Genomic DNA, 25,018 nt, shown 5'->3' with positions numbered 1-25,018 from the left:
AAGTAATCCCTGGGCTTTTAAAATAACTAAATAAATGGAAAAAATTGGAAGCAACTCAATGCTCTTCCTACGTTAGTATTTGTAAGGGAAGAGGGACCTCCTCTGGCCAGGGAGTGGAAATGTGCCCTCTGCGCAAGTCATGAGCATTGGTCTGTTCATTCCCTTCTGTGCACAGGGGACATGGGACATCAGAAACGCCTCTCCAAAGGGGACCTTCAGTTGGCCCAGAGGCTAGGGCCATTCCCTGCTGACACATTCACTAGGTGCAGCGACATATGCTCATAAGCCAGGCTGAGCTCAGTCATAATAAATTGGCTGCCAAGCCACAGCCATAAGGTGGGCAACATCTGAAGAGCATGTCCCATTTACCCTGAAAGAGTACATTGGATCCAAACATTATTTAGAGGCAAGTATTTCATATCAGCTTCCTCAACTGCTTTCTCCTCCAACTTTCCTACAAAAAAGACATCAGTTTTATTGCTGGTTTGTGCCTCAGTTTGGTGACTGCATCACCCCATTGGCAGAGCGGCTGTTCACAGGGATGACCTTAGAGATTATTAGCAGCACAGCTTGTCCCAAAATTTAACCCTTGGGAAACACTGCATGGGTCTTTGCTATCGCAACATCTGCCAAATTAACTCTTCAGCCTCTGGTTCATGCTTAGAGCACCAGGAGGACAGCTGTTTGCTAGCAGCAATGCTGCTGCACCTGAAGGGCAGAGAGTAGCCAGCTGGCTCTGCAGCTCCAATCTGCTGCTGACATTGCAGGATGATATGAGATACAAGGGCAAAAAATGGATGTCAGTGTTACAAGAAAGAAGATGTTTAAATGAAGTACTTCTGCCTCCTGGGCAGCTAAGCTTGACCATAAGCAACAACAAAGGATTGTGTCCATCAGGAGCAAAACTGCACCAGTCACTACAGCAAATAGCCCRTGTTTTCCTGAGCAGTCGCTGACTGTCCACGAGCAGCAGTCAGAAAACCCTTGGAGTACCTTAGGCACGGCAGAGAAATCTGAGCAGAAATAACATCCCAGGCCACAGGCAGTGAGGGGATCAGGCAGGTTCGCTGTCCTGTGCATTGCCTGTGCTGCGCTGGCTATGTGCGGCAGAGCCTCCTGTCTCCCTCGGGGAGCCTTGCAGTGCTTGGCCCTGCAACCAGAGGAGAGCGTCAAGGCTCGCCAAGTTTCCATGGTGGCAACTTGAGGAGTGATGAACCACGCTAGATGGACCCAGCGACTGTCTGTGCAGAGTGGTAGGCTTTTTCTCTAAGAATTGAATGGAAAGGCTCTGGGACTATGTCTGTGCTATTAAATTTAAAATGCCCAGGACCACTCTCTGGCAATGGGGCCAGCTGATCCAGATCAGCCTTTGTCTACGCTGTTAAGCTCCCTCACTATCCACAACATGGTGGCCACGTGCAAAATGCTCCTTTGCCTGTGTTAAATCCCAGACTGTGTGTCAAGCCAAACCTGTGCTGGGGTCTGTACTTCACGGCATAGACATCAGCTAGTGGCCCTGTGCTGGGGAAGGTCCCCTAGGAACAGTGCAGCCAGGTTGCATGAGGCAGCTTGGGGGTCCTGAAGAGCAGGAGAGCAACTGGTGAAGGATGGCTGAGTATTGCAATATTTCTAGGTATGATGAATGACTGCAAAGCTTTGTCCAGTGCTTTTTTTTTTTTTTTTTTTTTTTTTTTTTTTTTTTTTTTAAGTGGGGCTCGTGCCACAGCATTCAGAGCTGTATGTTGAACCTTTGGTGTGGAGGAGTGCTGGTCTTTTTCCTTGCCAAGCTTCAAGCACACAAGTCAGGTTTTGATTGGGATCCCACTCTCCTTTCGGCCACAGTGTCGCACACACTTAACATTCTGTTCACATGTCTCTGCAGCTTTGTGAGTCTCAGTTACTGCCTTTGATCTGGTTCCTGCAATGTTAATTAATTTCAGGCCTTCTTGCTCCCTACTTTTTTCAGTATGCTATTTCTAATTATTTTTTTTTCTTCAGGACACCTATTTCATTTCAAACAATTTTTCCCCACGAACAGGTTATTTGGCCATCATAACAATGTGTGATTGCGTACGAGTCATCAGCTAATTGCGTGGAGGTGACACGGGGATCCAGCACACCTCTCGAGCACACGCCCTAGCGGAGACTGGCCTAGCACTCGGAAACGGTACTGATACTCATTCGCATCTCCAAACAGTGCACGCAATTGCAGGGAAAACTGCAGGAGGACGTTTCCCTCTGTCTTTCTCTGTTTCGTGCAGAGGCAGTTGGCTCATGGCGGCCTGGTGTTTGTACGCCAGAGAAGCGGGAGGGATTTCAGAGCTGATGCAGCGAAGTGCACAGCGAGCTGGCTTACACAAGCCACTTGTCACTGCCTGTGTGTGTGATCTTCTAGCTATGTGCTGCTTTCTGCTTGATGCCCTGTCTCTCTTTTTTTTTTGATTTCACTGCCATTGACTTCCCAAAGGCTTTGGATTAATCTGGTAATGTTACAAATAACTGAAAATAATCCTACATTATGTAGCAAACATCATTAAATTTGCTGCAAGAGATGCTGCTGCTGTAGGAACTGCTGCATATACCACACCTCATTTTAAGGCAATTTCCTTTCCATGCAGGATACCTTAAAGCACTACACCATAAAACAGTACTATGTGCCTTTGCTTAGGCAACTGAATCCCACCCATTGAGACAACATCCAGTTCGGAAAAATTTCTGAAAATAAATGGGGGCTGAGAGTGCAGTGGGGGAAGTATCACAAATGTTTGCTCTGCTCTTTTTCTTCCTTAGACATATGTTTACGGGTACTGCTTAAGGCAGGACACTGGTTGGGGCTGTACAGGAGGCTTGATGCATACCCTACACTATCGCTCCTTGCAGTCAACCATTCCCAAGTAATCCTTCCTTGAAAATAGCTGTGTTTTGGGATGATTGTGACCCTGACTTTAGGAGGAGGGGGAGTAGTACCCTTATGTCTGATGTGCAAAAATGGGGCGTTAAGGGCACTTTTCTGTTCTCAGATGTCTTGCTTCAACTGGGAAAAGGCAGTATAGTAGAAAACATGACTTTGTATATCAAAAGATAGTATGGGTAAAAGTCCAGTGATGTTTTTGCAGCCAGGTCCCAAGGATTAATGGTGATCAGCCAATGTGTTCTCATCCCATACTAAATGAAGAATTGCACTTAAAGCTTTTTGCTCAGAACCACTAACTGTCCCTGTGGTGGGCGAGAACCAAAGGTCATACTACCAAGTTGCTCCATGTGCTTTTTCAATTTGCTTCTTTTCAGATGAATTTCAGCCTAAGGTGGCTGTTGTTCCAGCTTTACAAATGACTGATTTATTTTGAAGGTCAGGTGGGAAGTATTTAATTAGTTAGAATTATCCCCTGTCTCCTTATCACCCCTCCCCCTCTTATTAAGTTGACTGGAAACAAAGACTCGGAAAGAGAAAGCAAACTAGATATACTGCAATACTAGTGTATTCCCAGATCTCCATAATGGACAAATAATTCCACGGTTGCTAGGCAGTCAGTGTGACTTTTCTCATCACTTTGTTATTCTGCCACAAGAAATGATTCTTTACAACAGCTAATTACTTCTTTACATTAATGAAAAGGGAGCATCGTCTAGACTAATGGAGAAATATAAACAGCCATGCACAAGCATTTCGCCAGTATCCCAGGCTTGCTACATGACCTTGCGCACACTGCTCCACCTGCCTTCGTCAGCCTTCAAATGGGAACAATTTACCTAAGCTCTAAGGCTGCTCTAGGATTTCACCACTGCAAAATGCTACTCAAGCTCATGTCCAAGTATAACACAGAGGTGCTGTGTATTATTAATAGACTGGCTGAAGGAAAAAGAGAAACGAAGGAAGTAATTTTTCAAAAACTTTCTTTCACCTCCCTCTGCCCAAAATAATGCAAAGCCACAGTTAAGTGTCCAAAATTCTGGACTGGATTCATTCAGTAACACCAGCGCACTCAGTCCTCAGTCAACGTGCATGACAGCTCTAGTAACTGAAGGGACTGGAAAAAATAAGGCTACTGTTCCAGCAAAACTACCTCAGCAATTGTTAAGAATAAAATTAAAGGCAACAGAAAACGGATTGCAAGCTTAAGACACTGAGAGTGGGAAAATGAACCCTGGGGAGAGGCGACACTATTTGCTGTCTCCATGATTATCTGGCCACATTTAAAATAGCAGCACACAGGCAACAGGGCCATATCCTTGACATTTTATTTGCCGAGATAATAGCCTCAGAAGCAGAATATTTCCTGTGTTGTTCTGAAACCGGGGCAAGCAAAGCAGATTGGTAGAGAAGACAGCCCTTACAGCTAAGCAATGCCTGTGCTTTCCCCACAGAAGACAGGGTGGCTGCTGTTGTTCTCCCACTGCAGGCAAGACCAAGGAGCTGTGCAAGGCTCCTCTGGCAGCACTGAAAATAAAAGAAGGTTTTTTTCCTAATAAACCACTTTCCTAACCTCTTCTGTGGTTTAGGGACGATTTGCCAGGGATCTGTGCACCTCACCAAACTGCCTCTATGCGAGTAGTCTTAGGTCACCCTGAAGAAAGCTGGTGGGTCACGACGGTGCTGGGGGTCAGGGTCTCCCCAGTGGGGCAGGAGGGCCCAGCCCTGGCTGCAGCAGCTACTGTGGGCAGAGAGGGGCAACCTCCTGCCCACAGCACCTCCTCACCCTTGGACTAAGGGTCACTACCCCAAAAGGACTGGGTTCAGCCAAATAGGATTAGTCTGAAGAGCTCTCCTACCATTATACCTATGGACCATTAYACCTAACTGAAAATTGCTTCTCTCCCCACCTCCCAATATGCACTTACATCTCTCGTGACCAGCTTTGGGAAGGAAACAGAGGCATAACTGACTACAGATGTCATACAGAAAATGGCAACGCTGACTTTGCAAAATTTGAGCAGAGCACTATCCCAATCAAATCTGGACAGCTCAGACCTCACYGTAGGACCTACATAAGCTACAGAGACCGGCAGATGAGAATACAGGAACTGCTTGGTAGCATTAGACTTTCCATCTGTTTAAGGCTTAATATAAGATAAACTTATTGCATAGTATCATAACTTGCATCAAAAAAATCATCTTATTGCATTAGGACTGGCTCTGTAAGCAGCTTCTTAAATAATCTGAAAACTGAAGTCAGTTGCTGGAAATATGGTAGCTAGTTAGAACTAAATTCTGGAAGAGACAAACACACACACATCTAAAGAAAAGGGTTGGGGCATTTAAAAAAGAAATTCATACTTGTTCAGATTTGTCCTCAGTCGTACTCAAAGAAACAAGCATTAGCATGTTTTGCACTCCTGTTCCATTAGCAGTTGATGTAGTTTCAGGGATTTAGGGGAAAAGCGTTGCTTGTCATAGACTTGAATTTTAAGTTTAGCAGTTAGCTAATCAGAGAAAAGGGGGGGGGGGGGAAATCAGAGGTTTCCTCTTGATTTCTCACTAAAGGAAAGCTTTGTTTTGCTATGAGGTGTATGTTAAGTAGTCACATTGTGGGCAAATACTTGCCTTTAGCACCTGGCCTTCCTGTCTGCCTTGTTCTCCATTTTCCAGCTAATAGGTTTCTGACATAGATATTCCAAGCAAATAAATAAATTGGGCTTCAGTAGGAGAGAAGGGAGGCCCAGCAATTTTGCACCAGCCTTTCACACTGCGGCAAATTGAAGCTCACCCCGTGCTGGCCAAAGGAGCCATTATTTAACCCAGGACACAAACCCAACTGAAAAGCAGACCCAACTGCTTTGCTGAAAGCTGTGATAGGTTGAACCTGCTCTAAGGGGATATCCGTAAAAGATACAGAGCACATACTGTTAAGGGAGGAAACATGAGTATTAAAAAGACTCTCTAGGCTATTAAAGCAGGGAGAGCGATCCCAACAGCTTCATCTATTTACTTCCCACTTGCCTTAACTGAGACAGGCAGCTGTCTCATAGCATACACATAACACATACCACCTTTTTTTTTTCCCAGTATTTTTATTTCTGACAGGCATTTACAACGTTCCATTCATAGAACTAAAAACATAAAAATAGACCTTCTTTCAGCTTATAAAAGAAATATATAAGAACCTTTGACATAGACATGTCATGACATTATGTACAAGAACAGTGGTACCTTTCAAGTACCAGCCTTCCAGTATTTCAGAACAGACTGTATTCCACTGGGTACAGTACAGGACAGCTAAAACCTCTGCTTTTCTAATACATTGGGACACAACTGACTGGTAGATGATATAAAACAATGATGTGATAATACAAAGGGTATAGAAACCTTTCTAAAGCTTTTAGGAAAAAACGAAATCAGAAGATAGCAAAAAGTTAATAGAGAAAGCTTTCATAAGATCAAGTATAGTGCACCAGAAACCAGAAGGGGAGGGCAAGGGGGGGAATGCTAGCTGGGACACAAAGACGGCGATGGATTTTTTTTAGGGAATAATTTTTGTTATGTTTTAAAATATAGTCAGAGCGGAATTTATAAAATATAATCCTAAAGCTATTATAAAAATTTCAGGTTTTCAAAGTACCTACTAATGTGTCAAACATCAATAGATACAAAAAACAGAAAATTTTCATATAATCCTCCTTTTTTCCATAGGTGAAACTGAAATGGGAAAGCTATATAAATCTTTAAGAAAAAAAAAAAGTGCTATTTTGTGTTTTGTATGTGGAAATCTACTTAAAAACCACAAGATTTTAGTCACATTTTACCCTGTTTTAGATGTTTAAATAAACAATTTAAAATGTTAAAGAGGTTTGCTTGTTTAGAACTTGTTCGTATTCTATTGCAGTGGAAAAGCTTCTATAAAGGAATTAAAATACACTAGTTTCACCCACAGTAGGGAAGTGGATGAGGTCAGTTTTTTGGCCATGAATTCCCTGTCCCCTAAGCCCAAACTCTGTCAGGGAGAGTGGACCAAACCAATCCGCGATGTTGCTACACTAGCTCCAGTGAGGTTACACCATGGATCAGTTTAGCCCAGTACAATTCAGTCATGTTATTTTATTTTTTTTATTTTTATTATCTAACTAAACTCCAGTCTCAAACATATACAATAATCCTTTTCCTGAAGAAAGTTATACTAAATAAGAGTTTCCAGTTCATATTTTAATATAAAACCACCATTTCTAACCCTCTGCAAAAAGCTAGCCTCATATCCTAGACTTGGAGCTAAGCTAACACTGTAAAATTCTTATCCCTTTGTGCCCCTGCATCTCAGGTAAAATACAAAAAAATATTTCTTCAAGTGTTAAATTTGGATCTCTTTCAAGAGAGTTTGGCATCTTTATAATATTATGTAAAACTAGAGCTTCCAACATTGACATTAAGTTAGACCTGCCACAGACCAAGAGGACTTAACACAACATAAATTCCAAACCTTTCCTCACACACTCCTAAAATACATGTATATTCTCTTACATTTAAAGAGGGAAAAGTAATAAGAATACTGCAACTGTACAGGTTAAAAAGGCAGTTTCCTCATGAAGGAGATGAGCCTACGACTGACATTTCACGGCTAGAAAACCCTTTGTTCTTTGTGCTATAGTTTAAGCTAGTTTGCTGCACGTAGGTAAGACATCCACAGTAATTTGTTTTCCAGTGATGATATTCTCCCCCTATTTAAATTTCAGCCCCTGATTATTTTAGAATAAATAAGAGTGTAAAAGCCCTTGGTAACATAAGACAGGACCTTAAGCTTATTCCGGTTCAGATTTTGAGCGTTTCTGCTTTTATRGGTACCTAAAGCGTGGCCGCGCGGCTTCAGGACCGATTCAGCTGCCAAAAGGGTGTGTGCAAGTGTGCAACCTACAGGGCCCGGCTCTGCACAGCATGCCTGGGGCGGGAGGGAGGGCCGGGGGCCGGGACAGGGAGACTTCCACGTCGGCAGGGTCACGGGGCAGCCCTAGAGCTCCGTGTTCAGTTTCCTGCTAGGCACAAAGTCTTCGCGCCGCACCCAGATGACCTCCTCGCCGTGGCCCTCCACGTCGCCGTTGATGCCAGACAAGGCCGCCTGCTTCTTCAGCTGGGTCATCCTGGAAGCGTGCGTGTCCATTGCCGGGCGCGACCTGTCCGCCCGGCACGGCTGGCTGCCGGCGATGGAGGCCGCCTGCAGCCGCTCCTGAAGGTCTTGGTCAGCCACGGCGCCTTTCATCGCCTCGCAGTACTCGTCGTCATCGCTGAGGATGTCCGTCTCTTTGATGTCCTCCTGCTCCTCATACTGAGCAAGGTCAAACTGTTCCTCTACCCAGCGGTCAGTGTCCCCACTGTGCGTGGGCTGCTGGGGCTCTTTTTCAGGGCTGCTTGTGAAGACGGCGTCTGAGTCAATGGTAAACCTGTTTCGGGCCAGCCGCCGCCGCCTCCTCCCAAGAGACTTGCTTGGGGCTGACACTGCGCACACACAAAGATAAAACCCCACAGGCTTTTTACACAAGGTACAACTCTCTTTAAAAAGTTAGTCTTCCAAGCGCCCTTTATTTAACATGGCTAGGCACAAAACAGGCAGACTCCCAAGAATGACCCAGTCACTCAGCATCCTCCCTACGGGCAAGTCATGCTTCACTTGGCTCCTCAGCACAGGGCTCGCTCCAGCTGTAAGAGATGTTTCTGCTACTCAGATCCACAGTTGGGATCATGGGCTACAATTACTGTTCCTCCTAAGCAGTAGGCAGCCAGCCAGCCAGCACGAAGTGCATCTGTTCAGCTCAGCTTCTCACAGGCAGTGCCCTGCTGTCAGTACACAGCGAAACCCAGCTAGCCTTACACCTCAACATGGCAAACTGCTTTGTGTCAGTAAGAGCAACACTACAGGTTTCCAAGTAGCTAGCCTGGCACTGAAGGTGCTGGACTTGTTGCGTTATTTTATGGGGAAGCAAGTTCCTCATCCAGGCTGTGCTATTCCCTGCCCCACACCATCCCTACTGGAAAGGAAAAAACCCTCAAAGAACAGAAGAGCTTTCAAAAGTTTCTTACTCAGCACCAGCTGGTCTACTAGCTTTTGCAACTGGCCCAATTAGCAAATTCATATCTTCCATGTTGAAACATCTTCATAAGAGGCTTGTGAGACAAAGCAGGGGACGAATCCTACAGCTGAAGGACCTGCAGGCATTCCAGTGCTTTACGTGCACACACACGTAGCTCCATCGTAAGCAGGTGAACTCCGAGGTTACAGTTTGTCCCCCTCCACTAAACAGCACTTTAGCACTTTTAGGTTGCTTTTATTAAACTCTAGCAGCTTGGGGGTTACATTTTAATATCCCTGAGCCTCAAAGCATTCATTAAGTACAGCAGCTCAGCAGTTGCAAGTTTTAACTATACTGAGAGGTCTGGACTCTAAGAGGAGATTTTAACCCCAGCAGATTTCATCATGCAAATGCATTGATGAGCCAAACTAAAACAAGGTTTGGCATCTACAGCAGATAAGCCCCACAGGTTGATTGAAGCACTGGGGTAAAACAGTTGCTTTTTGGCCTTCCTCTGAATCCTCATGCTTATGATTTTAAATGTCTCTGAGGCAGATGGCTAGCATCACCTCAAATGAGAAGCCATGCTGCGAATGTTATTGGCCTGGCCTGCCCATTACAGAAGAGGAACAGAAAGCCTGGTTCTCTATATTGCTGGATCTAACAAGCAGGAAAAAAAAAATCCAAAAAACAAAAAATCAGACCAGAACAAAACACGCAGCAGTGCTGTGTACTTTTCAGATGGAAGCAAGTGTTTCTTCCCTCCATCATCTAGTGTTCTGAAAATGAAAACCTGCTTTTCCCTGGGATTTTCTCATTGCTTTGCCTGAAGTCAACTGAAAGGGAAAATCCATGGTTTAGGACAGACCATTCAAAAAAAAAAAAAAAAGTATCAAGTGCATGCCTCTCAAATGTGAGAAGTAGAAGCATGCACCCTTTAGCAATAGAGCTGAACAGGCTAAAATGGAGGACATACAAAGCTGTCGCTTCAAACCAAGCCAGTCATTTGGAGGAGCTGATTTTTCATGAGTATTTTAGTTTAAAAAGTGCTAGGGTTAGCTCAGAAATTCTGTACATGCTTTTGTTTATGAAATATGCAGTGGGCTTCTGCTTTGTTCAGCTGAAGCCTATTTCCAGATTAATGTGCACAGCCAATYGGTATTGACAGGAATCCTACTTGTTCCTTCCATGCCAGAAGGACTTCTCTGAAGCTGAGCCTCGAGTGCAAAGCAAGGTAAATAGTGACAATTTAAGGCTCTCAAGGAGGTGAAGCATGGAAAAACAGCAGCTTTTGCACATACAGGAGAGAATGCTAATTCTAATATACAAGTAATAGACACCACCACATGTCCTATAATGGTGCTGGGGTTACTGGGATCTTGAAAGTCTGTAGCCCTACAGTACCTGCCCTGTTCATGGCTGGCCTTGCACCTTTTAGAGCACACAATCTTTTTCCACCAAAAGGAACATATTGCTGGGATGAGGGTAAACTTTCGGTTTTAAGAAGCTGCCTTCTGTGTTTATCCCGCAGAATCGAGTGCACAGCCTTCAGAAAGTCCTTCCTGTGTTCTGGAGAACTGAAATATAGACAAGAATATATGAGGCAGAGTTATCTCTTGGGAATTGCTACAAGCTTGCTGTAAATGAGATAATTAATGACCAGTACTGTAATTTAAGACAGTTCCAACTAATTGGCATGTTCATTCCACAGATAAGACTCAATTTAGTATAGTATTTTCAAAGCAAAGCTGAATCTGTAGTCACTGCAATGGACATCCAAGGAAACAAATACATTATTCATTAAAAGAACATTTAGCCATTTACCTCTCTTGAGGCTTCCTTTTCCTCCAATACCAACCACATGCTTAAGCTTGTCAGATAAACATCAAGCTGACCTATGATGGCTAATTAAATCTCAGTTTGTCTCACATAAGCACACACAGAGCAAAACTCCTGCAATCTCTACTGCCTAGTAGTGGGAACTGGCTTACTATCAGCTCTGCTGGACTCTGGTGAACTTGTGCACCAAGTTCTGACCTGAAGCCTAGAACAAGTTAGGGCAACCACCACCACTGCTGTAACAAAAATGACCAGGGTTTTCTTTCTAAGATAAAAGGCAGTGCCCTAAGAACAGGGTTTGGAACTTGTTAGCATGAAAGGTACTGGCTGAACAAGACACATGAACACAAAACCTTGCATAAAGATCCACTGCTGGAGTTTAATTGGGTGTAAATTTGTAAAGGGAAAATTGCAATAAGGATATTCCTGCAAAGGTACACTGCTGATCAAATATATGCCTTTATTTTAACACATTTTATGAAACCCTTCCTGCCAGAAGTAGGGTTTTAACACCTTCTCCCCTCTTCCCCTGCCAGCTGTTCCCAAATTGCCCTAGAGGAAAGGAACAGGCAAGCTAGGATCCAAAGATGCAGCAGCCATGGAAAAAATGAAAACACACTTACCTACAGCAGAGGTGAAATGTTCTTTCCGGTCTGCCTTCGGACTCGGATTTAACATGGACAATCTCACATACAGAATTGGTCTCTGCATCTAAAGTGAAAAAGCGAGTAGCACTTCATACAATAGGTTCTCATATTTTACCTCAGTTTGAATAGTTTATTTCATAGTCCTGAAAAACAGGTTTATGGCAGTCTGGGACAACAGATCTTACACTGCAAACAATACTGACTCCTGGCCAAAAGGCAGCAGTGGGTAAATGGGAAACAACAGACACCTAAACTGCCTAAAATTTAATAGTACTTCATATGCACTCACTCAATCCCAAAGAAAGGAGGGGAACAATAGCTCTTCAGGTATTCCATGAAGTATTCTCACATTTCACAGGTGTAACTTCTACCAACAGCCACCTCCTACATTCTTTCTGCATTAGAAAGATTTTTTAAAATTTCAAGATTTTTAATATAATAAGCTTCACATGGAGCCATCAAGTGCAAGAACAAAAATTCACTAGCTCTATTGTCTCACAGCTGCAAGATTTCCTTCTAGTCCGCAGAAGAGGAACAGAGAGAATCAATCAGTGATGACTTCAATCTGTTTTTCCAGAATCCTGACTGACCTCAGAAAAGTACTGACAAGCTAGAAATATACAGCTGAAGCTTCTACCCCTTCATTACTCTCCTGCGCTATTATGGATGTTAATGTTGTGGAACCCTTTCCCTGCATATGCATATACTTAGGACAAACATCGGTCAGTGAATGCACTGAAACCAGACATTATAAAAGCTTTGCCAAGTTCATGCAGCTAGAACATTACCTGCACTTGCCAACGCTCGAACCTGCAATGCTTCTAAAGGTATCATGTGACGGAAGCGGAATGGATCCCACTCTTCATAAATTGAAGCTCTATGCGATCCTCCCTGGACAAATTTCAAAATATTGTCAGGAAACAAGATACCTCAGAAATCCAGACATAAGAATCCCCTCTGCTCTGCACTGGGAATGTCCAGTTAGGGAGTTGTTCAAAATTTCCCCCCCAACTAAAACATCTTGTGAACCAGTGTCACTGTAGTGCCCATCTATGAAGGTCTTGTTAAATTCTAGAGAAAAGCTATCACGAGACCAATCCACTCTTATCAATACTTCCAAAAATCATTTAAGACTAACATTGCATTCTCTCCTATAAATTTACATATACCCATGAACATGCATTTGTTTTGCTTTAGTCACTCTAAAGTTATTTTGTGACCAGTTCATGTTATAAGTCAACCATACAAGCATTTCAAATCACACACTTTTTTGGTTTATGCCATATGTAGGAACCAAAATGGCTTTTGCAACATTAAACACTGTGTTGCCCATTGTACCTAGGCTTGTGTTCAGTGTCAAGCTTAGCTTTAACTTTTAATCACAGATTCCAGGAGGATCCACTGATACACAGTGCAGGCACACCTGAAATATTTGGCTGAGAGCAGCCAGCACTTGCTCAGTGGCATGCTAAACATACAGAAATCAATAGCCAGAACTGAAGTGGGGCATTGTGTTTCATTAACAAAGTTGATAGATGTCAGCTCTCACATTAGATTTATACACACAGATCTAAGAGCCAAACAAAAGACTTGTTCAAGGTGGTATCTTGTTTCATGAAAGTCCACTCCACAGCACGGAATGGATTTGGTAGACAACATGAATTGTCTAGCAGAGTGCAAAGGATAAACTAAACGAATGCTTGTGAAGTCCTGTTCCCAGGCTGAGTAGCAGGCTGTTCAGTATTACTTAAATCCTCATTTGTGTGGCAGAGCATGAGGATTGTATACAAAAGCACACAATAGCACCATAGCTTTATGGGAAGCAAATCTTTGTCTCAGAACTACACAAACATCGCCACAGAAACGGTTAATGCAACTTACAAGTTTCTTCTTCTGTTTGGAACCATCCTTATATACAAGGACCACAGCGGTTTTGAACACTAGAGAAAAGTCAAAAACAAAAGCCATATAGTCAAAAGTTCAAGAGTGAGCCGCCTATACACCCACACATGCAGGCCATTCAACTCCTCAGACAGCCCTCAGCTGAGTCAAGAAGGGAAGGCAAGAGGAATCATGCCCATCCTCTTACATACTTTCCCCACCCCAAAACTCAACCTCAACAGCTTTCAGCACACAGGAACAAGTCGAACCTTCAGTGTTTAAGTTACCAGTTCTCTAAACAGCTATTCAAACAGCAGTAGTTCTATCTAAAAATTAAGAAAAAACTGTAACACCCCCCCCCCCAACTAAGTCCACCTCAGACATATGAGCAGCATCCAACTACATGCAGCCAGTCATCAGATGACACTGCATTTAGACAGAATTTGAACCACACATAAGTGGCACAGTGGTCTATACCAGACTAAAAAGTGAGCAACACTGGCAGAGGTGTCATTTGATTCCTTTTTTACCATATAATATCCACATGGAGTTGGAATTTGGCTTTCAAAACTCCAGTTCTCCTCATTTCCTCTTTCTTCAGGCCTCAAAGGCACCCTTTGTTTTAGGATTGCTTAGACACTTAATTTTGGACATTTTATGAAACCGATTTAAAGCTTTTTGGAATAATTAAAAGTTGCTGCACATTCCTAGCAGCTTTTATAAGGTCACTCAGCTTTGAGGCATGATCAGGAGCTTTCCCAACTACAGAAAAGCAGTTAGTTTTTATATACCAAGAGCAAAGCTGGAAAATTCTTAGTTTGTAAGCTGTTTGGTGTAACACAAAAATAAAATCAAAGTAACTGGCTTCCTAACCATTATAGCTTTCTGGAAACAGCACAGTAGAAGCCTGGTTGTGCATGAGCAAGTTTAAAAACAAAATTAAGAAAACCTAGCACACTCTGTATAACTTCACTTAATTCTGAAAGTACATGATTTAGCGAATATAAGCCATCAAGTGCCTTCCCAATGGACTACACTTTGATGCAGTGGAAAGACCCTGAAATATATGCAAATAGCAGTTTCAACTTCTAGTTTGTCCGCCCAAGCTAGCCTACTCAGAAGGAGACAGGCCACTCCAAAATAATGTGCCAGGAGTCCTGGTTTAGCTCTTAAAGTTTAGATATACAAATCCTTTCTGGCAAAAGGGACAGAGAGAAATGACAAAGCCTTTTCATGCCCCAGCCCCATCCAACAGCATGTGAAACAGTTATTTGGAATGGATCAGCCTACTGCAACGTATCTTTTCAAAGGCAAATATCTTTCTCTATAGCTCTCAATTTATAGCCTTGGATATGGGCTTAAGCAAGTCTTGCAGTACTGTAGCAGTCATCTCCAAATTTTTCACCAGACTTAGATCAATACAGAGCAGAATCTGAACTTTACGGCAATGAGACAAATACATTTCAAGTTCCAGCCAACACTGCAGAAGGCAATGCTCAGCTACTTTCAATCGATACCTGCTAAGGCATAGTCTACACTTATTTACACATCTGAAATTAAAAACAACAACAACCACCAAAAAACACGCAACACTAAGATACAAACCAAATGCTGCCAGCTCAGGTTCCTTCTTCCATTTCCCCAGTGAAGCAGGAGGATTAAGCCATATCACTGTATTATGCAAGAGCAAGTCCCCCATAGAAAGGTCTGCAACCTGCCGATCACAAACACATGCACAAAGATAGTGTCAGTTTAACAGAAACAAACAAACAAAAAGCCCCACACTACACAAGCAAACTTTTGGAATGAGATATTCAGTTAGATGACTGCAAGCGTGTGCAAAGAGACTGTAGCGGACTGTTACATGCACACTGCATGTAAATCCTTATTTGGTGGGCATAAATTAGGGCAAGTCAAGCTTAGAGTCTGGCTCTCATGATTTTRTAGGAAGCCAGCACTTGTCAAAAACACCAGATGCTTTCCTTGGCTTTTTTGTTCTTTTGTCTGTCTTTCCACCTACCAGTTCCTTGCTATTTTGTTTGACCACTTGAAGCATCCCCCTACAATCACACACACTCAGTTTGGGGTAACATTCAGAGATAGCTCTTGGTGAAGAGGTCAAAGCATGGCCCCTCCATAGCGGCCATGGCTCTTGATTCTGTCCAAAGGCTCGTCTGTGGAAGCCACATTGCTGGACATGGACTAAGAAAGGTGATTGTGTCAACTGTTGGGAGACGCAGACCAACGATCGCTGCAGCGACCAGATCTTTTACTTTGACCTCTGGTCTCCTAAGGTGACAAAGCAAGGGCTATCCCCAGTCTGGGTGACATTTTACACTATTCTTCCACCCTCCACTCCGTGAAGTCTGACATTTGTCAAAGGACACCACAGATAGCATCAGCACAACAACTCGAGTTCTCCCCAATAAACACAAGAGCAACACTAAGGAATGTGTTTACTGCATCCACTCCCAAATTAACACCAAATGACAACTGCTCTCTAAACAGAAGTCCTGATACACTCTCTCCAGCCCTGCTTGCCAACACCAGCCCTGGTCTCTGCCATCTACCCACCGCATGCTTCCCCCCACTGCTGCTATCCAACTCTCACACCCAAAGCTTCCCTGACTCTGCACAGCCCAGACCACCTTTGTCTTGTATTTGCCCAACGCCTCTTACATTTGATCTTTATGCTGATTGCTGGCAAAATCCCACTATCATTTCTTCACATGGTCATGTCTCTCCAATGTTCACCCACATCACTGCTCTCATCAGTCCTTTAGCACTCTGCTTCAACGTGTCTCCACCTCTTTCTCATTGCCCCCTTTCAACCCACCGCTCCCCTTCACTACACTGCTGGACTCACAGGCCAATGTTTCATCAGCAAATGGTGAGTCCAGGCCTCAACTTGAACCTTTAAGACACCATCCACAGGTGTCTGAGATGCACACCCAAGACTGAGCCACACTCAAACTTCATGCATTTCAGTATGTGCTATATGGGACCTAGACCAAAGCCCAGGCCTCTCATACATCAAGCCAACTAACACACTTTCCAAAATGGTAATGGCAGCTTCTCACACACTGGATCTCACATTGTGGTCTATTTAAAGTGATTAGAGAACTAAGTACAGACTTGCCTCAGCATGTCAGTCTGCTCAGGCTGGTGGAGCAAGATTATTTATGCAGAACCAGCAGAGCTGAGATATGGACATCAAAAAAGGGAAACTGCAAGTTTGGCTGGGATTTTGACCCAAGCGCAACATTCAAGGTGAATGAACTCATTGCTTCTATACATTTGTTCCACTCACTGAACTGTAGTTGGAGAAGCAGTTTTTGGATTGAACTAGGATTTATCTGTTTGTACCAGAACTCACTCAAACAAGACAGCATGAAAGGTAAATATTTGATATAATTTAACATTCACAAAATGTAATGTTCACACTACAGACTCCAAAATAGCAGCCTTGTTCTCTTAAATTTGACAATCTGTTACCTCCTTTTTCTCCCCTGTTTGCTCTGCTATGAGTTGGTCAAACACCGCACCATACTCTTCATGGATTTTCTGCATTTCATTAATGTGGCTGGCAACTTTGTTCATTGTTTTTATGGCCACTAGAAGAGAGAGAGAAAGGGAAAAAGACAAAAAGTATTTTTAAGCCCCTGAGAGGAAGAGGCAGGAGGAGAGTTCCAGATCAAAGGTTAAACAGGCAAGAGAGGCACAGGTTAGGTCCTTACCATCAAGGTGATAGTGCTCTTCACTGTCTACATCAGTCAGAGCAAAGAGCTCCTTCAGCAGGAGAGGATATTTCAGTATTCGCTGGATGGGTTTGATGAGGTAAGACTCCAGCGTGGAGGAGTGTTGCCGTCTAGGATTCTGAGCATCCAGAAATGCCTTGAAAGCAGTGTCTGTCTTAGCTAGAAGATTAAAATGAAGCAATGGAATAAATCAGAAATAGTAACAGCTGCCCTGATAAAGTGACTTTTCCAGCTTGAAATTCATTTATCCAGAGACATTTTGTGAGGAAGTGCAGATTTATCAGATCCACAGTATTAGATTTATGCCCTTCAGGTTTTGAGTTGCTGTCACTTTGCCACATAGACACTATTTATGATTTAACATCAGGCACCTGCATACCATAAAAACATGTACTGTTTTTAACTACCCACAGTATTTCTGTCCTTGAAACTATTTTAGAGTTGCATAAATCCTTTTAATCATCTGTTTTCTTAAAGGAAAGGGTCATAGTGGATATTTATAAGAACTCATAGTACTAGACAGACAGGCATGTTTTGGGTATTTTTATCTTAATAAACCTTAAAATGCAATACTAAACAACAACAAAATCAAGAGCTAGTAAGGAGGCAGGAAACAGTAAACTTTTGGTACTACACCACATTTTAAGAGCTCAGTCAGACTGGGCTTTTCCATCTGACTGCTGTTCATCATCTTTTCCACCTGACTGCTATCAAATTCCACACCCTCTCCCCCCCCCAAAAAAAAAAAAAAAAAACACAACAACCACACACCCAATTTCTCTGTTGCTCCCCCTACTAGAACATGAATTTGTTGGGGAGGTGAGTATGGAGAAGAAGGCATCTTTAGACATACAAGTTGTTCAGTGCAAAAACAATTCCACACAATTGCTTTTATTAGAGCCATGTCCCCTGGTGAGGTTGGGTGGTTTTTCTGCAGATAGTCACCTGCTTTCAGTAAAGCAACTTCTGTTTAAAACCAAAAGCCACCTGCACCACAGCTGAAGACACCAATTACACTTGAAACACTCCCAGGCTTTTTAAGAGATTTATCTCTGAAATCAAATTTGAAGTTCTGTTTGTGCCATAATTCAAGCACATACCTCTTTCATTTATAAATACAGTCAGCAATGAAAAAGCAAAACAAAACAACCAGAATTACCTAGTCCGTAGCCTTAATGTTAAGGTCAAAGAAGCTGATGCCAGCAGAAAGCATGAATGTGACTAGCAACAAATCATTTATTCATGGATTCCACGGAGCTGCCAACTTTTCTTTGCAGCATGGTAAATAAGAGTTTACAAGTAATAATAGCAAAAAAAAGGTGGGGTTTTTTGATTGTCTGATATCTAGATGTTCTTTGAAGAATAAGAGCTCCCCCTTAATGGCATTAATCCTAGAACTGGAACCGTTTGTTTATTTAGCATCCTGGCCAAAAGTGAATTGCATGAAGCAGTGCTAACTCCAAGAAATTTACACTTTCATGGGGTGGTGATGGTGGGGAGGGGAGAAAACACATTCCAAGGCAAGGAGGCCCATGAGCATTTATATGCCAAACCACAGTTCATTTATCTCCACCTCAGCAAACGAAGCTCTGCTAGAAATTTTGACATGGAAACTTCTCAAGCAAATTGGAACAGAGGAGAGAGGAGGAAGAGAAGAGAGAAAAAGCACAGTGAAATTAAAATATTTAGACAGCTTCCATAAAACATCCTCCCAGGCTGATCCGTTCCTAATGGCTGTCAGCATTCAACCAAATTTATTGGAGCTTCAGTGGGATTGCTACCAGCATGTATTCAGAGCACAAACACTAAGAGGAACGAGAGGCCAATATAACTATCACCACTTTTGGTTCCCAAGTGGAAAGTGACCCATTAACACATGCCACATTGCCCATTTATGAAAACTTTCTATGCCTCGTATTACCGAACAGAAACTGGAGGTATCATAGGAGAATAAAGTAAATGGAGGGAACTACATGTGAGGTCAATCACCTTTCATATCGAGTTCCTTGGGTATCGCTACATTGATGGTGGTCTAAGAACACTTATGGCACTGGGCTCTCTGTGAACCTTTCAGGCCAGCTGGACTTACTCTCCTAATGCTACAAAGACTCCTGGAGAGCAGCCAGGTATGCACACTCCCACTCCTCCATCACAACTTGCCTTGCATGGTCTGCCTCGCAGTGACCACGTCTCACCACCCACCAGGACAATCTGAGCCAACCCAAACTAACGCTTCGCTCCCACGTATCTCTCTGCACACCCAGATCTGCTTATCCAGCGTGTGGCTCTTACCTTTCACCAGCACTTTTGGGACTTTTGTGTGGCTGGCACAGAAGGCACTGTACAGCTTGAAACGGTCAGCATAGTAAAGAAAGGATCCACCCAAGGAAAACAATACTTTCTAGGATTGGAGAGAAAAAAAAAAAAAAAAAAGCATAAAACACATATGGAAACTTGTTAGTTATTTTCCCTTCCGACAGGTCAGCTGAAGTCAGACTGTCTAAAAGGGGGTCTTCCACAGCAGGCTGTGCAAGCATGACTTTTCTGAATGCTGCCACAAGTACCCACCGTGCTTCCCAACTGGGGACCTCCACCAACGGAGAAAGATCAAAGCAACAAGTACAGAAGCTCCTCAAAAGGCTGACAGGAAAGAAGTCAGAACAAGACTGATGTTTTCCTCCCTACCCTGTATAATGTGGCCAAGGTATAAGCAAAGAGAAGAGAAGCAACAGCGGGATGGAGGGTTTCCATTTACCTTTCAGATGACAGGACATCACATTTTTAAGAGTGTTCTCACACCACCAGGCACACCCAGCCTTGGTGCCTAAACCCAGCCTGGACTCCCTACTGTTAGCATAGCTAAGGCCATCTGGAGAAACCACTGACTATACCGTGAACCTAGATTCACAGCTCCAGAGCTGTATTTAAATGCCTGAGCTTAAGATGCTACTGTTCTAACTTACGACTGGAGGCCACAGAAAGGACTGTATATATCTGATCCATTACAAAGCCAGGTATTAAGGAGCTGCAAGCAAGACCAGGATCCCACTGCACAAACGTGCATACACAGCAAGGTCTTTACTGCTGTTGAAAATGAGCTTGGGTTAAGGGCCAAACAAAAGCCTTTCCTAAGAAGCCTCTGCCACAGACAAGCCTTCACTCCACTACACACTAAGGAACAAAACGGAGCTGGGGGAACAAAAAAAACACAGCTTGGCTATGGTCAAAGGGAAGCACACAGTAGACCTGAAACCAAACCTTAAAGTCCCACTTTGCACTCTGCTTTACAACTATACCCATAGGACAGAATTGACAATGAAATTGATACACTTTTTATGGGAAGAGGTGGAAGTAGAAAAATTCAGGACAGAGAGTCCTGAATATGAGCTTCTTTCTTATTCATCTATTTCAGTTCAGAGCACATGGTGATTACAGACACTTCTACCACTAAAAGGAATCTCTGCATTCTCGATTACGGGTACACTTCTTACAAAAGAAGAGTCAAATTCTAATTACGTGAGGGCAGCGTTTATGACGAATGACGATTTAAAATGAGCACCTGACAGCAAAGCTACACACACAAAAAGACAACTTCTTTCACTAATTCTTGAAGGGATATATGTTTGTTAGCTGAAGATCAAGCCCAATGGAAATATTATAATTATTCATCACAGTATCCTGTCCTCTACCAAGGTGAGTGCTCAAAGCAAGAGTAAAACTCCCCAAAGACCAAACATTGTATTATTTACTTGCCATACATGCAGTACATGACTACAGGAGACATAACAAAGCATAGACTAAACAGCCAGTCTGTTTTAAACTGTTCTCATATTTTGCTTTATTTTTTAAATTAAGTTTATATACCTTTAGTTCATATTTCTACATATCCTTCATGCACAGCTGCTGATACTTGAAAGTACTTGCCATATAGTTCTGCTGTCCATCAAAAGCCCAAATACCAAACTCAATTTACAGTTCGGAATTATTTCCCTAATGGGCTTCTGAACTACTGCATTAGACTTGTCAGAACAAAGGTTTTATGTAATATTCCATTTCTAGCTTTTCCTTACAGCTCAAGACAAGAAATCTGACAGAAAGGCAAGAATAGCATCTAAAAGCACATGAGATTACAAAATTCTAGTGCTCTATACAGCTAAATGTAGCTTCAGCTACAAACATAGCAGGATATTCAGTATTAGTTAACAAATTAATCTACTGTGCAAGTAGATACATGTTTTTACATGAAGAGTGACAGTAATCAGACAAATATGATAAAGAGTGTTAGAGGACAACTTCTGGGATATAGTTCATCATTATGTAAAACTTAATAGCGTTAGCCTATTCAGAATTTAAACAGTGAGATTACCTTAAATTGCTCAACTTTTTCAAGCTTTTCCAGGTCTGGAACCAGCCTTACTCCATCTTCAAGAGTTTTTAAGAATTCTACCTGGAATGCTACCATTTCAGTCAGATTCCCAAAGAGAACATCCAGCTAATAAAAGGAAAAAAGAGCAACCTGCTGAAAATATCATTGTTAAGACCACTTTACAGCTAAATTGTGTTTTCTGGAAGTTCAGTAATTCTCAGTTCAACTGTAAATCAGTGCAATGTCAGAAAAATCACATTATACATTATTGAGCAGTACCTTTATACTCTATTCAATCTATTATTTTAAAAGAAATGAATTTCAGAATTTCTCCATAACCTTCAGCAAAGAAGGTCAAGCTTAGAAGGGGGAAGATAAGATATCTAACAAAAGGACAAGCAACAGCTAACATACCTCATCTGGTGTGAGGAAAGTTTCTTTTTGTAGAGGTTTCAGGTATCTCTCCATCAGACAGTTTAGGTCCTAAAAATTCAGAAAAAGATTCCTGTGGTGGTTCCTTGAATTGCCTCTAAATATTTATTGAAGTGACAAAGATGACAGTTTACCTAGTCTATGAATATTTCCTTGTCATGCATAAGGCAAAAGAGTTAGCTTTCACAGAATTTAAGATAATAAAATAAGACATTTACACAGTTTTACTTACAAAATCAATGCAAGATCTCATGAAACAGTATTCATCTGCTTACCAACCAAGTCAAGTCACTCCAAAATGATAGAATAAGAATTTTGCATATCTACTTATTTCAGCGACTTGTTAAAGTTACATGCAGTTCTGCAATCTGTCACTAGAATAGTAAATTAGCAAAAGATACATGCACAAAATATATTTTGAAGTAGAAAAGAGACTAGCAAAGCTCTCCAGAAGAAGGAGAAATATTAGTAGGTCGAGACCACATATTGAGACCCCTTACTTTAACGTAGGTGCGTTCTGTTTCGAGAAGTTCACAAATAACCTTCCGCAGCTTATCTGCGTCTGTGAGCTGTCTCATGGTGGCCAGCTGGGGTCCGGTGAATTCCTGAGGATGAGCACTCGAATCAGAAGGATTCATTTCATGTAGACTGCGACAGAAAGCAGCGACCTGCTCTGTACTCTTTAAAAAAGAAGGAAGAGGAAAGACCGAGGTAATACTTTAGGTAAGTGCTACAGGAAAGATGGAGTTTAGAAGCCTTTGGAGTTAAGCAGTTGCTGCTTGGGGGCTTTTTGAAAGACACCAAAGTTCACAACTGCACACACCATCTTACGCATCTGTCTCTCCTGCCTCTCAGTGACAGAGGATAAGGGGAAGAAAAGAGATTTACACAATACAAACTAATTGAAGTGTTGTTCAGTAACATTCCTGGTTTCAGATATGCATGAACTTTAATTAAAAAAGGCTTGTCCAGCACTTAGAATTGAAAAAAAAAACAAAAGAAAAACCCAAAGCGCAAGAACTGGGAACTAAAAATGACTGCCCAAACAAAACACACACCCCAGCGCTCTGCCAGTTCCCTAATCTGGTTTGCAACAGTCCCACGAACCGCTGTGTCAACACAACCAAGGAGACAATGTGGAGATAGAAACTGCTCAAGCATTTTTGAAGCAAAGCAGAGCCATCTGCGGAGCCAAAGCCTCAGGCTTCGAATGTGAACTCCTTGGGAAAGGAGCATGCCTTGAAGGGTGAATGTCCTCCCCATAAGTCAGGGTTTTCAGAGCTTCTACATCYAGCTGGTTCTTTAATGTTTAATCAGCTGTCTATATATAAAGACAGTTATCCTCTCTTCACCTCCCTCTTGCTAGATGATCATCATGCATCTTTCGTTACACTGAAAAGTTTTTGAGCAGGTTCAGTCTCTAGTGTCAGTGACGACAGCGCCGGGCTTCTAGGGTTGCCGAAGCAGCCCAGTGCCGTATCTTCTTCCCTCCCCGAGGCCCAGAGAGGGCACAGGAGGGAAAAGAGCAGCTTCACTTGATCACACCTCTCTCAGCTTCCAAGCTTAATCCTGCCACTGTGTCTTAATCCAGATTTAGAGTCTTACCAACACAGCCTCTGCATCCCTCCAGTCCACATTAAAACAATTTACCAGAAATTAGCCTGTTCTGACATAGAATATGCAGGAGAAGAAAAAAAAAAAAAAAACAATTTGCACTGAGAGATCCCTTCGCTTGCACCAACCCACCAGCAGGTAGCAACAGCGGCAGGAGGAGCCCGAACTACTACAGACCTCCAATGACTCAATGCTGAAAATCTCTGCATTTGTTAAGCTGCACGGTCTGCTCACACATAGCTATTTTCCTCTCAGTTTACAACCATGAAGCCCTAGAGGAGCATGAACTATTTTAGCCAAGTAACAGATTTCCTTCCATAACACAGTTGCTTTCTGCAAAGCTACCTTATGGCTGTAAAGACTTACCTAAGTGTACCACAGTAAGGCATACTAGTAAAGATGCTTATTATCCAAGGAATAATTTTCTTTAGGTCACAAGTATAAGCTATGAACTAACTGTAGCTGACTGTCTGTACAAAGATGCCTCTTGGACACAATTTATTACAGTTAGAATATTCATCTTCAGCATCTGAGATGCAACTTCAGATCAAGTAGAAAGGAAAAAAGTGTGGTAAGTTGGGGGGGGGGGGGGAACCCTTCCCCTCCTCCATCTCCCTCAAAACAAACAAAAACCCCAGTGAGTCCATTTCTAACTAATTCAGCTTCAGATAGTGGTACATTTCACCAAGAGCTGGATTTATTAGTCAAAGTGATTCCTTTTATTTCTCACCAAGATTCCTCCTGTGCTTGCAGTACTCTTAATCACGAAGTATACCCAAACCCTTTGGTTACGTTTACATTAGGTTTCAACAAGCTTGGTCTTGATCCCAACAGCCCCAAATCCACAGAGTGCAGGAGGTGAAAGCCTGGCCTCAGTGTGGGGGGGAAAACATGAAGTTACCTGCTCTGGTAGCAAGGGACAAAGAACTGACAGTTAACAGAAGTTAATCTGAGCCTGCAGAGACCCCGAATGGGTAGGGTTTTCCTCGGGAACATTTAGCTTCATAAAGAACATTTCTTGAAAGAATATTTGAGGAAGGCATAAGCAGCTGCACATTCTTACAAGGGCGAAAGGCACAATTAAGAATAGTTAAAACATATAAAAACATTGTTTATTTTTAGAGTTTGATTCCATATACAGTGTTTTAAACAGTTCATGCTTGATACCCTGCAAACAGCTCACCATGCTGGATGTTCACTTGCAATATGTTACAGGGAAAGATGGGTCACCCAAAGAAAGGTGGGAAAAATCCATATAGAATGTGAAACACTAGGTAAACACTAACAAGTATCTAAAAATTGAATAACTGTCATACTGGCACACAGTCTGCCCTTAAGGAGTAGTTACACCCATACTCCAAAAAGGAAGCCTCGAAGACTTAAAAGCCTTATCTCCACATATGCATACTTTASAAAATGCTCATTGACTTCACCCATACCCAGTTCCAGCTAACAACACCTTTAAGTTCTGCTTTGCCACTTCTGCTCCT

The 25,018-nt window shown here is 42.5% G+C and overlaps 1 protein-coding gene across 1 annotated transcript in view; it reads right to left on the bottom strand.

Moving 5' to 3' along the window:
• Nucleotides 1-5,994: 5,994 nt before the first annotated feature.
• TIAM1 (T cell lymphoma invasion and metastasis 1) overlaps nucleotides 5,995-25,018 on the bottom strand; it is a 109,053-nt gene continuing 90,029 nt past the window's right edge. Inside the window, exons 16-27 of the mRNA XM_026077675.1 lie at nucleotides 22,415-22,594; nucleotides 21,897-21,965; nucleotides 21,483-21,608; nucleotides 19,409-19,517; nucleotides 17,096-17,275; nucleotides 16,854-16,972; nucleotides 14,964-15,072; nucleotides 13,359-13,417; nucleotides 12,266-12,368; nucleotides 11,454-11,541; nucleotides 10,396-10,568; nucleotides 5,995-8,419 (exon numbers count right to left, since the gene is read on the bottom strand). Of these exons, the coding sequence (XP_025933460.1) occupies nucleotides 7,935-8,419; nucleotides 10,396-10,568; nucleotides 11,454-11,541; nucleotides 12,266-12,368; nucleotides 13,359-13,417; nucleotides 14,964-15,072; nucleotides 16,854-16,972; nucleotides 17,096-17,275; nucleotides 19,409-19,517; nucleotides 21,483-21,608; nucleotides 21,897-21,965; nucleotides 22,415-22,594 (1,800 nt within the window). The 3' untranslated portion in view covers nucleotides 5,995-7,934. The remainder of the gene's footprint in view (nucleotides 8,420-10,395; nucleotides 10,569-11,453; nucleotides 11,542-12,265; nucleotides 12,369-13,358; nucleotides 13,418-14,963; nucleotides 15,073-16,853; nucleotides 16,973-17,095; nucleotides 17,276-19,408; nucleotides 19,518-21,482; nucleotides 21,609-21,896; nucleotides 21,966-22,414; nucleotides 22,595-25,018) is intronic.

Source organism: Apteryx rowi, unplaced genomic scaffold, assembly GCF_003343035.1.
Source record: "Apteryx rowi isolate R43461 unplaced genomic scaffold, aptRow1 scaffold_46, whole genome shotgun sequence".
In the NCBI taxonomy this organism is placed as follows: Eukaryota; Metazoa; Chordata; class Aves; order Apterygiformes; family Apterygidae; genus Apteryx; species Apteryx rowi.
This window is presented reverse-complemented; position numbering and strand designations above follow the sequence as displayed.